The sequence below is a fragment of the Limanda limanda genome, chromosome 4 (genome assembly GCF_963576545.1).
Source record: "Limanda limanda chromosome 4, fLimLim1.1, whole genome shotgun sequence".
Lineage (NCBI taxonomy): Eukaryota > Metazoa > Chordata > Actinopteri > Pleuronectiformes > Pleuronectidae > Limanda > Limanda limanda.
This window is the reverse complement of record NC_083639.1, coordinates 9,762,498-9,778,042: the sequence shown is the minus strand read 5'-3', so window position 1 is coordinate 9,778,042 and position 15,545 is coordinate 9,762,498. Positions and strand designations below refer to the sequence as shown.

The 15,545-nt window shown below is 41.0% G+C and overlaps 1 protein-coding gene across 1 annotated transcript in view; it reads right to left on the bottom strand.

The window, feature by feature from the left end:
* Positions 1–10,969, bottom strand: part of LOC132999353 (guanine nucleotide-binding protein G(i) subunit alpha-2-like) — a 47,208-nt gene extending 36,239 nt beyond the window's left edge. The window contains exon 1 of the mRNA XM_061069008.1: positions 10,144–10,969. Coding sequence (XP_060924991.1) covers positions 10,144–10,261 — 118 coding nt within the window. The 5' untranslated portion in view covers positions 10,262–10,969. The remainder of the gene's footprint in view (positions 1–10,143) is intronic.
* Positions 10,970–15,545: the final 4,576 nt, after the last annotated feature.

Sequence of the window (15,545 nt, the reverse complement as noted above, 5' to 3'; positions counted from 1 at the left end):
AAGTGTCATGGCTTACACTTAGCCAATTAATTAGTGTGTCAAGCTTAAGTCATTATGTGTTTTTTCCTTACTGTGAAATCTGTCACTGGCATTGCTCATACTGCCATCAAAAAAATTACAAAAGAAAGAGGAGGGAGGACTGCTTTCCGAGTACACAGTATTAAATGTACAAAATCTTGTCAAGGTAGACTTGTTTGAGGGCTTCATTGTTGCATGTGACAGATAGTGGTGCCAGCAGACTGAGGAGCAGAGCCAGACACCACTGACACAGGATGGGTGTGCTGATATCCTCAACCAGCTGAACAAAAGACACAAATGTACTTCTCTTTTACATGCAGCCATCTGAAAGAGGAAGTGACAGCTTAAGGGGAGAAAGAGAGGGTGGGGGTGGGTGAAACAGGAAATGATGTCAATCCTATCCTAACACAGTCGGCAACCATAAAATGTTAACAGAGAGAGAGAGAGCAGAGTACCACAGTAAGAAAGATATGAGAAAACCCAATGGTGAAGATGAGCTAAAGAAAGTGTGGTTGTGGTCTCAATCTCCGCTCCATGTGGGCCTTTCTTATTTGAAAAGCGTGAAATCACTTGCATCCACAGCGGATCATAATGTGCTGAACAGAAGGAAACTGATTGGTTTTGAAAGGCGAACACAGCGTTTTTGAAGTAACACAATTTGTCAGGAAGAAATACTATTTTTTCTTCTCAACCCGAGTCAAATTGTTTGGCATGAATCAATTTCAGAGCACCAACACATGTCTTTTTGTGCCATTATCTGAGGTTATTCAGCTGCAAGTGTGGCTGGGGCAATAAGACTAAGCACTAAAAAGCCACAGATCTCATAGTTAACAGACTGTTTACAATGTTAAACCCACATCATGACCACATGTTGCTATTTCTGAATAAAAACCAATCGACATTCTGTCCGCTGTGCAGAGGGCTGAGGTTGGCCTGGCCTGTTTATGAGGGTCTTTTACTGCGATTGTCCACTGAACAGAACGCGGTTTATTCTAATGCACACCCCAGTGACAAGAGAGGGCAGGTATTTAACCAAGTTCTGCTTGACTCCCAAGAACAGTAAAAACTTTATGGATGTTCGACAGATCATTGGGCCACAGCAGGTTTCCTCCAAGTGTTGCCAATAGCTGGTCTGACTTTGACACATAGGTCAATGTGTAATATTGAAAGAGAAAGAGGGGGGAAGAGAGAGAGAAATGAAAAGAGCTCTGTGCACGGCTCTACGATGAAGTTTTGCACAAAACATTAACTAAGAGCTTTTTAACACTGACTAAGAGGTCATATTGGTTCACACAATTTGGTTCACTATGAAACTGTGGCAGGACAAATAAAGACTATGGAGAGCTGACACTGTCTAGATAATTAATGGATAACAGGGTGTCTAGGCCCGCTGTGTGTGATATGTGAATATCACAATGTTGTGTTGATATTTATTTTGAAGTATTACAGATACTAATTAATGTTGCCAGTTAATGGTTGGTAAATCAATTTGGTTCTCTTTTTAGAAAAAATGTATCAAACTCAACATGATAACACCCACAGCACTGTGAGTGTCTGATTGGGTTCGTCTGAATGCAATACAAGTTGTAGCTGCTGGGAGAGGAGTTACAGTACACTGCCTGTAAGAGGCTAAAGAAGGTCAGTATAGTAATCTAGTGAACATATGACCAATATTGTGAATGTGTTTCTAAAATTCTCGGCACATACATTTCAGCGTCCACAAATCTTGAACTGACCTTATAACTGAACCGGTGTTTAACTTTAATTTAGGTTAGAGAATATGACAAAAGAACACGACAGACAAAAGTTCAGAGTATATAATTCTGAAGAGAAAACTCTAGATAAGTATGTGTCGTGAAGTGTATGGATTTTATTTGTTCAGTTGTCACAGGGGAGAACTGAGGACAGGCTGAAACAAATTTACCTCTCAATTAAAGTCTTCATAGCACAGCTGTCACAACAATGTCACCCTTAGACACTTGGGGAGGGGGTGTTTTTCCCTGGGAAAGAAAAACACCCCCTCCCCAAGTGTGACATCTAACTATCCCCACCATCTATCGCCTTAAGACAGGTCCTGCTGTTCTCGTTATGTTAGTCACCTCAGCCAGTGTACTTTCTCCACAGCACGCAACTCAGATGAACACTAACAGGAGCAGGCAGCAGCTAAAAGCCAGCACTGACACAGAGACGGTGAGGTCCTGCGTCTGGTAATTGGAAAACTTTGGAGGAGTGAGGTAGGACAGTGCTGAGGAAAGACAACAGGCATTTCAACTCTGCATCTGGGTGACAGCTTCACTAAATCGGCATTTCAGATCCCGGCAGCCCACTGTCATTTGGGACGGAACAGAGATATTTTGCACGATGAAATCTCTGATTTGGCTTTTCTTTCTCATCAGGTAGAAATAATCTTTTCTCCTTTGTGCTCATTTTCGCTACCGCTAGAACACATTTAAATCAGCCAGAGGAGATATAAAGACATGGGGAGGGTCAAACCCTGGGCAGCCGTGATGGCATTGGTTGTGTGAATCCATCCTGCTTATCGAAAAGACGTGCTCAATCTTCCACTCTATATGAACTGTGACCCACCCTCTGCTCCCTTCCTCACTTATTTTTTCATGAGCTTTCGGTCCCACATTTAACCCGCTTGCTTCTCTTTTGATCCCCACCTGCAGCGCTGCACACTTCCCCCATCAAAGACTGCCATAGGGTATGGTGTGTCATGGAGTCAAAGCCTCCATAGGCATTTTCCTTCAGTGTCTAACATTGACATTTGTATTTACGCTTCTTTGAACATATACAGGCTGCAACCTAAAAGATCCGAGGAGCACCAGACAACCCAGTGCTGAACAAATGACAGGATAACCCTACAAGGATGGAGGGGAACTGAAGTGAGCTAATTTCCTATAATGGCAACCAGAAGGAAATGGATTGTGGGAGAGGATGAGGGGATAATAGTTTACTGTATGTGTTTTTAATGACATGGTCAGACAAAGAGAGCACCCACCCAGCGTGCCTCGCTCCCCAAAGGCACTTGGTATGTAAATAATATAAAGAGGGGAACTTTGACATTTCTGGTGATGCTATGGGGGGGTCATGAACTTGAAGAGAGAAATGTGTATTTTCAGGATAATAGCTGAAAAAGCTGCATTACAGGGAGCATTGTGTGACTTTTACAGAATAATATCAATCACATTTCTGTCCCTAGGGTGTGTTATTGAAGAAAGACTGAATACACAACTCTGTGGCCAAATCACTCATGCTACATAAGCGTACAAACACAGTATTGTATGTTTTTTCGCTTCGCTTACATCCCTCTCATCTCTCAGTCAGACAACTTTGCATTTTGCAACAGTTCCTGTGTCTGTGCAAGGCTGTCTGCAAGTCTGCATGTTGCAGTGTCTACTTCCCGAAACACATTATAGGAGGCAAAGGGCGTTCACACTGAATCATACTCATGATGTAGTGCTGTCTTCATACACAGTCTCTGTGGTCAACAAAGCCAAGGTGAATCGTGAAGGATGCATTCATCACGGTTACCTCACACACACGCGCACAGCGATCTTCCACATTTCCTCATTAAAATATTGATATTTTTGCTACTGTTGTGTATCTATGAATGCACACAGTGTTTTATAACAACAGGAATAGTTTCAGACCACAACACAGATATGAGATCAGTGCAAAGGTGGGGATTCAGGCAGTGGTGGGGGATTTTTTCGAAGCTATCAGTGCCTTCAGAGCAGAGGATAGTGCAGCCTGGTCCCTGTGGACTTGCACTGACACTCACAGACTGCAGGAGCAGGCTTTATCTTAAGAGCTTTCCCTGTAATTGCAGGATATCCAGACTGTTCGCATACACACAAACTCGCGGGTCTGCAATCCAGTGAGTCACACAGCTAATTGGGCAGCACTGTGGTGTAGACTGTTCAGTAAACATAGTCAAGTAACCAAGAAACATAGGACAGCAGCTCATTTGATAAATCTCCAAGAATTTACACATTTTGCCCATGGTAGTTGTTTTAAATTAGTTGCTGAGAATCTGATTCTCGGATGAGATCTCCTGTGGAGCTGTGAAAGTGTCCTCTGGTGCCAGAGCAGGCACACAGACGTTGCTCTGGACCAGGTCAGTGTGAATCTCCAGAGATAAGCAGGTCTCCATAATCAGCCTGCAGTAATTACACATGACACCCACTAAAAAGCCTCTACTGACTTTAATAAGAGGGAGGAGCTCAGTGTCTGTGCAGTACTGACCACATCGGCTGACCTTGTGTAGTCATCAAACATGACTATCTACAGTAAATAGACGACTGTGCTGGAGATTTCAAGTTCGGGCAACAATGTGCAGCAACTCTTTCATTCAGTAGGAGACTTCAAAAATGTGCTTGTTCCCAGTTTCTGATCAGAAAGAATTGGGTTTGACAGTAGCAGCTTAAATTACAAGCATTTTTCCCTCTAATCACCAACTGGCAAAGTGATATTAATGAGGTTGGATCCAGCTCTCTGCGCCTCTTACCATACTATCATAGTAGGTTTAGCTCAGATGGATGGCTTCCTCAACTGGTAGCAGTGGCTTGGCTAGTCAAGAGAGGTTCTCTTTCTCTCTGATCAGTGATGTGTCAGCAGTGTCAGGTTCATAAGAGGGATACTGAATCAAAGCAATTCAGCAAATGAAGGTAACTGAATGACAGGCTTAATTTCAGAGTAGATGTTAGATAGTACTAAGTGTTTCCAATCCCAGAAGCATTGAAAACTAAAATGGCACACACTGGTAGATAACAGTACTCTAAATAATATGCCTGATTCTGTCTATCAAGAACTATGAATTATTTCCTGGGAATTAGTGAACATGTTCTGGATCCTGAAAATATCCTGAATCTATCCCAAAGTTAAATGGGCTCTTACTTGCCCCATTTTCATGGTATTTATTTGAAATCCTACACACAGACAGGGGCAAAAGCATAACCTCATGACAAGGATAATAAAAATAATATCCATTATATAAATGAGTTCATGATTGTATTTTTGTTGGGAGTCCATATATCCCAAAACAGCTTTTACATTCACTAGACTAGAGGTCCATTTTCCTCCTTCCTGCCCAAGGCTTGAGCAAAGAATGCAGATTAATGAGCGAGCATCCTCACTCACAAGACTCCAGATTTAAAACAGAAAGAGAAAATTACTGGTTTAACATCATGTGTTTTTTCCTCTTCTGTGGTTAAAACAAAAGAAGATGTTGGTTCATGATAATAAATAGAGATTTGGAAAAAATGGCAACTATCAAGGTTTAGTTAAATAATAACATGAAATCCTCTCTCCACACATATTTAATATATTCTTAGCCTGAAAACATTAACAGCACATTTCCCATTCCATGGCATGAGCACTGTAATGTGACTGCCACCTTCATTTAAGGTTAACCATCTGATGCTTTGATCATGGAAAAAGAAAAAAAAAAGCCAGCTGGAGGCAAAACAGCATGTCAGCTATGCAGTGTTACATGTAGCAGCCTTACTGCAGTAACCACGGGGAGCTATGTAATGGAATCCCAGTAATTCCAATACTATAGCAACGACCAAGTGTGAGATTGAGTAGTGCAGCACATGCTTTTATATATATATATATATATATATATATATATCATAAAAGAATAACACGTCTGCAATCCTCTATGGAACTGAAACCGTGCTGCCATTTAAGTTCAAGTTGTTTCTCTTCCAAGATCAGTATCAGTCTTGTTTTTAGCAATTTCTCTGCTTTTCCTTCATTTATCACCTTTACCATTTCAAGATGACATAACAAATATACTCAACTGCATGCCCATATTTAACACTGCTTCGGTCTATATATAATATATTTCAAAGATATTCTCAGTAAAATGTCTATTCATGTGTTTAAGAAGTAGTGCCATTGGCTGAATGCGTGCATTTAGTATGACGACATTTACATAACATAATTGCCTGTTAAGCCTCCGAGCGAATGGGTTGATATAGAATTAACGCATGTGTGTGTGTGTGTGTGTGTGTGTGCTGGTATAGAGATCTTTGTGAGGACCATTTTGAGCCTAGAACCTACGGAGTGACGACATTTGGGTCAGTCTTTGCTTTCTGAAGCACCTTTAGTGGGATGTTTCAGGGTTAAGACTTGGTGTTAGGGTTAGAATTCAGTTTAGGTTAGGGTTAGGCATTTACTTGTGATGGTAAAGGGTCTCACTAAGATAGATGTACAAATATGTGTGTGTGTGTGTGTGTGTGTGTGTGTGTGTGTGTGTGTGTGTGTGTGGTGACAGTGAATCATATTCATGCAGAGATTTTTCATACTACTAGTTCTGAGAGTTTAAACAGAGCACGATGGAACTCGACTGGACATCTATCGCTGATGCCTCCCTCAAAAAAATTAAACGCACTTCTACCAGCTAGTAGAGCAAAACAAACTCCATTGTATACCTTAGCTACAGTGACATCCACTGCTGCCCAGTACGCCTTTGGGTCAGGCACGTGACATTTCTGACTAACTCTAAGAGGATGACCAACCACAAAAGAATGGGACAGTTGCCCAATCACAGCAGAATTGGAGCCGGGCCAAAAGCTAAAAACTAAAGCAACTAAAACGTTTTAAAAATATGCTTGGCAGAAGTTGGCACCAATGTAGAGTATTTGATTAATAATGCATATTTTGAACATTACAGCGTGTAAACTTAGTCTAGTAGATCTAAAGTAGTATTGATGCCAGGGGAAAACACAGTTAAAGTGATTTTTTTTTTTAAAAAGTGCTAATCTGGAAAAAAAGGTTACTAAGCTAAATAAAATCAACAATCATAAAGAGAGCAGCAAAATTTTGCCTGGTGACAGGAAAGAGATTAAATGTCAGTCAAAGAATCGGCAGTGAAGCCTGTGAAAGAGTGCTTCCTGTTAATGAATGTTTAAGCCTCAGCAGTATGAAGTCCTCTCTGCTGCATTAACTAATGGGTTTCTCCAGGGAGAACTAACAAGACAAAAAAATGTGATACAGCCTCTGTTTTTTGTGAGGCTTGATTAGACAAAGACTGCTACCAGGGAGATTCCTGATTGAATTTGTTCAAACCAAGTAATAGATGAAATACCAGCATTTTGATCAAGCTTCGTGTGGTTAGAAATCCTCAGCTTGTTGCAGGAAGGCAGTGATTCAGAGTTGATTCTAAAAGGCATCCATCATTTCTGCCTCTGCCTGGAAGTAGAAACAAGGTTGTCCTTCCACCTAAACCCCACAAATTGTCTCTGGGTCTCTAGAGTTTTCTTTAGTAAGCACACAGGGACCTACGTTTAAGGGCCATGCTACATTGGACTGACTGCTTCACCGGTGTGTCATGACGGAAGAACTGCGATTTTTCTCCCCCAGCTGTACCAACACATACTACAGAGGAAGATGAGACCGCTGAAAAGCAGACCTGGAGGTGTGAGGTAGCACCTCTGCAGGGACACCTCAGTCACAAATGCAGCTCGTCAACAGACTACACTGCTGCATTTTTATTCAACAGATGATATTTTCCAAAAAATCACAATTCAATAAAACCAAATTATTGTCAGTAACTATGATTGTAAGAAGCTGACGTGTACAAAATCAGTGTCAAAATGACATGAGTATTAAATATTATGAATGCATAACTGCCCCATTTAGTTAGCTGGAATTTAAATTGAACTTTTTACAAGACCAGAAATCCTCCACAAGGCATTGCAGATGTATGGATCCAGGCTTCACAGGCTGTGACGTGTTTTTCAAATGGCACGAGCAAAGGGAAAACTCTTGCTTGCATGACGTGAGTCTTTACGCACAAATTCACAAACCCACGGCACAGATTCAGACCTCTCCTATAATTCCTCTCAAACCTCACACGCTGAACCATGGTGTAATTACTGATACGAGACCTGCTGTACAGAGCGGACTATGTTATTAGTCTTCTAACAGAGGCAGAACTTAACAACCAGCCATCTCTTTAAAGAGCCAGGAGAGAGAAAAAGAACACAGTTTAGGTATCTCATCAATTCATGCTGAATTTTCTGTTTTCTGTCAGAAATGAAGATGATATATCAGCCCATTATGACTACTAGCATGATTGCTAGTAGTCTATATGTAACTATATACATTAAAATACAAAAAAACATTTCAGATTCAAACACAATATATAAAGGAAATAGATCATATTTTAAAATATTTCACTTACAAATTGTCTATTAAAAGTCCTCATGCAAGTTCCTCTGAGATTATGCCCCTAACAATTTACTGCCTAGGAGCAAATTAACAATCTGTCACATCATATTTTGATAGACCATAATTTTTATGATTCAGAGAACACCAACTGAGAACATCTTCCTAGTTCCCTTGGATTCATCTTCTCAACCCCAAGATCAATATCGTTTTAAACCTAAGCATATGTTCAGCAAGCTGTCCTCAATAAAAATCACTGTCTATGATAACAAAGTGACTGAGTGTTAGTTTAGAAAATTGCATTGATTCCCTTAAGGCAAAAGCTTCTGGAGAGTAAATCAATGAGCATGAGAAAAAACATATCACTGGTGCAGGAGTGAACTGATCTCAACTTTTAATTCATATGAATTACTGGTTTTGCAGCAATTAAGAAGAGCTGCTTCCTTTCTTTGTAGAGCCATGTATGTCAGTTGAAAATGGTAGCTTAAGATAAAAATGGGGGAAGTAAACCCCACAGATGAGTTGTCAGTGTGGCTTCAATATCAAGACTTTAAGGAAAGAGTTAACATAAACATAACTCAACAGCAATGTGTCCTGTAGCTCTGTTAGTAAAGATGCTGTCAGACATGCACTAAAGTCGGCACATTTTCCTGAAATTATCTGTGGGAAAACAAATGTCCGAGTCGGTTGGTACAGACATTTTCCAGCACTTTTCCTGCCAGTCCATTAGAAAAATGTGTGGAAAATGTCAGAGTGAGTCCATCTGAGAATACAGCAGAATATTTGCAGAAAATTCACAGCGAGCAAGTGGGTAGTTGATGACATTTCTAGCATGGATGCAAAACTGAGAATACAAGTAATGAAAAAAACAAAACACTGTGTTTTCAGCAGGGATATTCATAGTCATGTCCTGGCTCCTACATGCTATACAAAGGCATCATGTCTCAAAATCGTTTAAGAGTTGCTGCTTCCTCCCTTTACATAGCCCTGAGATGCATGTCAGTAGAAAAATGAATGTGGGAAGCAAAGTTGATATGTCAGCATGGCTTCAATATCTTAGACATTGAGGAAAGAGTTAAGAAACGTAACTCAACAGCAATGTGTCCTGTATGAGGCAGATATGACGAGCCAGGAAGGATTTTCTAAGCCTGAGAAAGCTTTATATTCTCCAACCACCAAACAGGTGTGTGTTTGTGTGTATTTATGTGTGTGTGTAACCTGGGAACAGTCAGGGCTGTTCACCCTCTATCCAAACAGCAGCCCCAATCATTATCAACCAGTCTCTGCCATGCGTAACCCAGTCTTTCCTGTCGTACTGGGAGGAAACCACTGCAAACTCAAAACTGGCAATTTGGACTGTCTCGGCTCACACACTCCACATAAACACGCTGCTGGATGGAGACATGTGCTCTGGGATTCTGTCTCATCTACAAACTTTACAAAACATCTCCAGTAAAGCCCAAATGTTAATGTCAGAGTATTATATGAATAGTGGAAGGTAAAGTTCACATGACTGCCACTGCTGCACACAAACACACGTATTGCTGCTGGTGGCTTTACTGCTGCCACGTTTGTCCCCTCAGGAGGTGAGTGAAGGAACAGCCCCAAAGCACTCAGGGAGGTGAGTGAAGGAACAGCCTCAAACCACTCAGGGAGTTGAGGGTGGACTGGGGCCATGTTTTTAGGGCTAAAGACAAACTTCCAAAAAATGTACTTGCTCAGGAACAGTTTGCCTTTGATCTTTCTGTGTCATGCGCATGTCAAGGGAGTGTGGAGGAAACCCTCTGCCCAAACAATTCACAGGTGGAGGTGCACAAAAGGCCCAGAGACACAGCTCCAAAACTGCCCCCCCTCCCCGTGACCTTTTGCCTTTGATATCCCAGTGGCATGTTTGTTTCGAGCATGTCACGCTGTTGCGTCATGTGTCATAGAGAGCAGACTCACCGAGCAGCAGCAGTTTCACTTCCCTCGCCGCCTTCTCTCCATCGTCCCGCAGGTTCTTATCAATCATTTTAGACCTCTCGGCCGCGGCTTTATCTTCCTGGCTGACCGTGCACCCCATGGTTCCCAGTGCGCGCTTCAGGTCTGCTGTTTAGTGGGACACTATCACCGGAGAAAAAAATATATATATAGAGATATAACGATACAGTCCCGAACACCCTTATTTTTAATTAAAAAAACAAGGGTTGGAGTTGAAGTTTCTTCCTTGTTTCCCCTTCTTCTTCTTCTTCAAGAGTGACGACGGGGTCCTCTCATCCGCGGAGAAGACCAAGTTATGCGAACTGTTTTTGGGGGGGGGGTTGGTGGGGTTGCGGAAATTCCCGAAGTGTCGCTGGTGGTTTCGGTCACTCGGTCAGCATCGGAGCTGCTTCTTGAGAGCGTGGAGAAGTTGTCCAGCGGCCGGGGAATACAACTTTTGCTTCGGTCGAGCTGGGTCTACTTCCTCCCGCGGAACATGGGGAGCACGAAGTTCAGCCAAGAGAGGAAAGGAAAGGAAAAGGGGAGAAAGTATTCCAGCTGTTGAGAGGCGAGCACACGGATTCCTCTGTGTCAGTCAGGCTCACTCTCTGCTTCTCTTTCTCTTTGCTTTCTTTTTTTTTTTAGATAAATCTGCTTCTCTCTCTTCACTGGCCTCAGTTCCTGTCTCCGCTGGACATTCTTCACCCCGCGTTGAGATTTCTCACGTTTTGAAGCCACACCCGTTGTGGCCGCCAAGTTCCCCTCCGTCCGACAAACAGCGAGACAGCTCCGTCACCTCCGAGAGCAGTCAGGAGCAGGGGCCAACCTTCAGGCTGGGAAACGCCCACTCGCACTGCTTCATGGGAAATGTAGTCAATGGGGGTCGGGGGTGGTGCCGGGTGGGAGGCAGCGTTTCCTTCGAGAGCTACTGTGGAATTCTGCGTCAGAAAATGGAATTCGTTTGAATCGAGTCCCCACGAGTGCAAGCAAACACGTATCAAAGTAGTTTTTCATGTTCAGAAAGTAAAAGCTCACTATGGAAGCCCATTTCTGCCACTGTGATGAAATATTAAGTCATAATAATGAGATACTAAGTCATAATTATGAGATACAACTTATTTTTTTCTTCATCACAGTGGTGGAAATGGGCTTCCATAGCTCACATCACTGTTTACACTCCGTATTTTCAAATGAAAAATGACAACATCACAAGTAGAGCTAACTTTTCTGCATTCATGTGTTTTACTTAAAGGTTCAGTGTGAAAGATTAAGATTCTATTGGCCGATATCTCAATAAAAATAATCCCAGTGATGTTTTCAATACTGGGTTTCATCTAAATTGTATGAGTTGGTGTTTTCTTTACCCTCGAATGGGTACTTTATATTCAAATACTTTATTTGTACATCTGGAGCACGTCCGCTCAACGGAGGCCGCCATGTTGTTTTTTTTACAGTACTCCATTAAAACAATTCAGTCCTTCCCTCAGATTTGCATGAAAGTCAGTCTATGCAATCACTTTTCATATCAAAAGTTTAATTACTGCACTCAGCCTACGGATGAGGGCCACTTCAGGTAATGACGCAGCACTTCTGGCCTTTTTGTGGCCCACTTGTAACGTAGCAAATGTAGCACGAATATCCTAAAACAAATGTGAGCCTAAAATGGTGAAAGATTCCAAATAGCACTAGACAAATTGGACATGAAGTATTGGCTCACTTGTGGCCCGGATCTGGCAAACGGAAGCGGACTGCCCAGGTGCCATCATTCCACACGATGTGTGGGCCGAATGTGGGATTTGGGACAAAACTGGGCCAAAACAATTTTGCAATGTAAGTGGGCGATACAAGATGTGTCCTACATCACCATGTAAAGTGGGCCTGTGTCTAAACAAAACCAGGATTGGAGTACAAACTAGTTGTGATGTCACAAAGCATACAAGCAGAAAAACGTTCTAAATTTCAGGCGAGCTCAGTCAAACTTTGCTCTTCCATCAGAAGAATTCTTCCCTCAAGCGTCAAACTTTGAACATACTCACAACATGCTCAAGGTCAAACTTCCAGGAGAAATATTGACTATGAAAACCATTTGTTTGTGTCCTTTACTCACTAGGTAGATGTTTTACTAATCTACAGGCCAAAAGCACAGGGCTGCATCTCACAATTATTTTCCATAACTGTTACTCTCATTTCCCAAGAAAGCAGGTAAACTACATCTAAAGAATCAGTGTATTCTTTTTTTTAAACTGGTCTAAAATGATTCAGATACAGTGTGGAAAAATTAAGCTAAAAGAAAATCCTGAATATAACCCTGTCATTGTCACATTACTTGATGGTCAATTAGAGTATTCACTACAAAGCTCTATAGGGCCACCTTGTGGATTTAAGAAGAATTACCTCTGAGAAAAATTGACTTCCGAGCGTTTTCTTTTCTTTCTTTTTTCTCTTTTTGATTTATTCACTGTGTTTATAGTACAGTCCAACAAAAAACAGATTTTTAGGCTTAAGAAAGACCATAAGATAATTCTGTAAGACAGAATCGAGTTTTATGCATCTGTGAAACGTTATAAGATAACAGTCCGTGAAATTCATACTGTATAATCAATGTCTTTCTACCGCTGCCTATAGGTCAGGTTGAACTGGGGCTGGCTACTGTCATGGTCGCCCATTTAAATCTGTTTTTATTCTACATTATCAGCAACGAGACATAATGTATACGTCTCCTGTCCAGAGCTATATAAAATAATGTCCCAATGATCATATCTGAGAGACGATAACAGATCCACCTTATGTTACCTCTTTATCTTTATTGCAACATGGTTTACAGTACAATAACTGCCAGAAACATATTAAAATATATAGAGATACAAGAAAATAGACAGGAATCGAAGGACCAAAAGGTTTAAAAGCACTTTGAAAATGATTACATTTATATTTTAATTGGACTAAAACTTTTAATTACTATTTACATTATACAAACTAGATATGCATATAGAATATAAAGGGTATACATTTATATACATTATTTATAATTGCTGGCCGGTGTCGATACTTGTTGTCGCTATTCAATCACACACGTTTCAATAAATCACACAAAAAGAGGGAGACTGACATCACTGAGATCTGAATACAGGTCCCCAAAGATCATCTTGTATCAGCCACTAGCGTTTCCCTTCACTTCTTTGCCTTGTGTTCAATTTTTGTTGCATGTTGTGAGGTTTTGAAGTGTATGTGTGTGTGTGTGAGTTGTGTATTTGACCTAATTTACCAAATGGCTTCATCGTAGGCAAAAACAGGAAGTTGGGAATAGATATAACACACTCATTGGTTTAGTAACACTTCCTTACACCAATGTGGCTGATTCAGATGTTTCCCTCTGCAAACAGATACACATAGACAACCAAAGGCCTGGATACAATCAAATACAAATTGATTAGAAGAGGTTTGTTGTGTGATAAACGGACAGGACGACACTCAGTTACCCATACAGCACTCACTGTCAGGTGGAAGAAGATTTTAACCTGCGAGAATATATTGAAATGTAGGCAAGTACACCAGCTCACTAACAACTCTGAGTTAGTAGGTTAATGTCTGCCAACGAGCGGCGAGGAAAGACCTAACCCAAACCGCTGATGATAACAGGTTTAATACAAAAATACAAGAGAAGACAATCGTTGACAGGTTTCGCATCTTGCATTTCATCACTGATTCAGATTCAACTGATACGCCGAATAAACATTAAACGTGAAGTTTAAAACAACAGTTAATATATCAAGGCTATGAATTATATTAATTCTTCCGATCAGGTCATAGGTCCAGGTTTACAAGACAAATGCATACAGGTACTATAGTTCAAATACAGTGGAGCCATGTTTTCATTTTTTAAAACAACACGGACACTTAAAAACCTCCAACAGTCCATCCACTTCATTTGTCGTTGCATCTACAAAACAGACCAGAGGATGGCGCTGATGGTGGCGGGGGCTCACAGGAAATGCTATAGGTAACAACATCAGTTCAAGTAATGTTCGAGAAGACATCCATATTATATCATTGATACATTGATCATTTCCTCTGAATCTACATTAGATTGATTAATTTAATTGACAGATTTAGTCATACAAAGGGATATGCATTGAAATTTCATCTAGCTAATGTGAGCAAAATCTCTTACGAATTATTTGCTGTTTAAACGGCTACAAGAATTTTGTGCTTTTCAAAGGAAAGTGCTATTTCTAACCACCAACGTTTCCAGATTGTTAAAGAGATGATAAATCCCATGTCGGTCATCTCTGTTAAAGAGGGATCGAGCTTGTGCTGGACGCAGAAATATTTACAGATTCCACACTGCTGTTAACCACTTCATGAAATGACCCTGTTGTTGTTTTATCTCTGATTACAGTGAATATCCACCACTGTGATGACAGTGAACTTTCTTCTTTTCATTTACTTTATCAGTTTATAATCCACCTTCGGTCTCTGGTACCTTTTATCACTGTCATGTGTGCAGTTATACTGAAAAAGAAGAATCTCTCTGCACAATACAGGCCTTTTTGTATATGGAGATCTGTCACCTGAAACCTGCCTCTCTGTCATTGATCAGTCCATACTGCATCGTCTGAGGTTTCAATCAAGTAGAGATTGTTATTATTAAAAAATATATATCTAGATATATATTGTTTAGGAATGTGTTGATAAATGTGCTTGCAGAGCCGCACCACAGGCTCTCAGTGGTTCTGCACCCTGCTCTGTAAGAGGTGAGACTCTTAAATGCCTTTAAATAAACAACAACAGCACAAGTTAGTGGAGCTGGAGATAAGGGCTGCACACATTAAAGGAATAGTTCAACATTTTCCCGTCTTCATACTAAGCTAAGGAAGCCTGGTGTCAAGCTGATAAGCAGACATTTTGAACTATTCCTTCAATTCATCTTTTAATCTGTGCATCAGCTTTTAGTATCACTTCCCTCTGCAGTTGCAGAGAATGGCAGATATACAGTTATTCAAAAAACTTAAAATACAAATATTAATAGACAGCAATCATATAAGAATTGTCTATTATTCAATTGTTTTCTGATCTGAGGAGCAGTTTACAAATCAATGATGCACGGACGGCAAGGGGAGCTGTAGACAGACAGCAGCATTCTACATTATTACTGAGCTGTTTTTTAGTTTTTAGGTTTTTTTTACATCCATTTCACAAGGCACAGCCTCCAATATGTTAACATCAATCGCTCCGCACCCGGCCCCTTCAGTGAATTCACCTTCAGCTCTCCGAGGAAGTTTACCGGACTGGAGGTACACTGTTTGGCAGGATGTACATTACGACTCAACGTTATCAGAGCGAGAGCGTTTGCGGAGGGACAGAGATTCGTCCCGAGCTCTCGACTC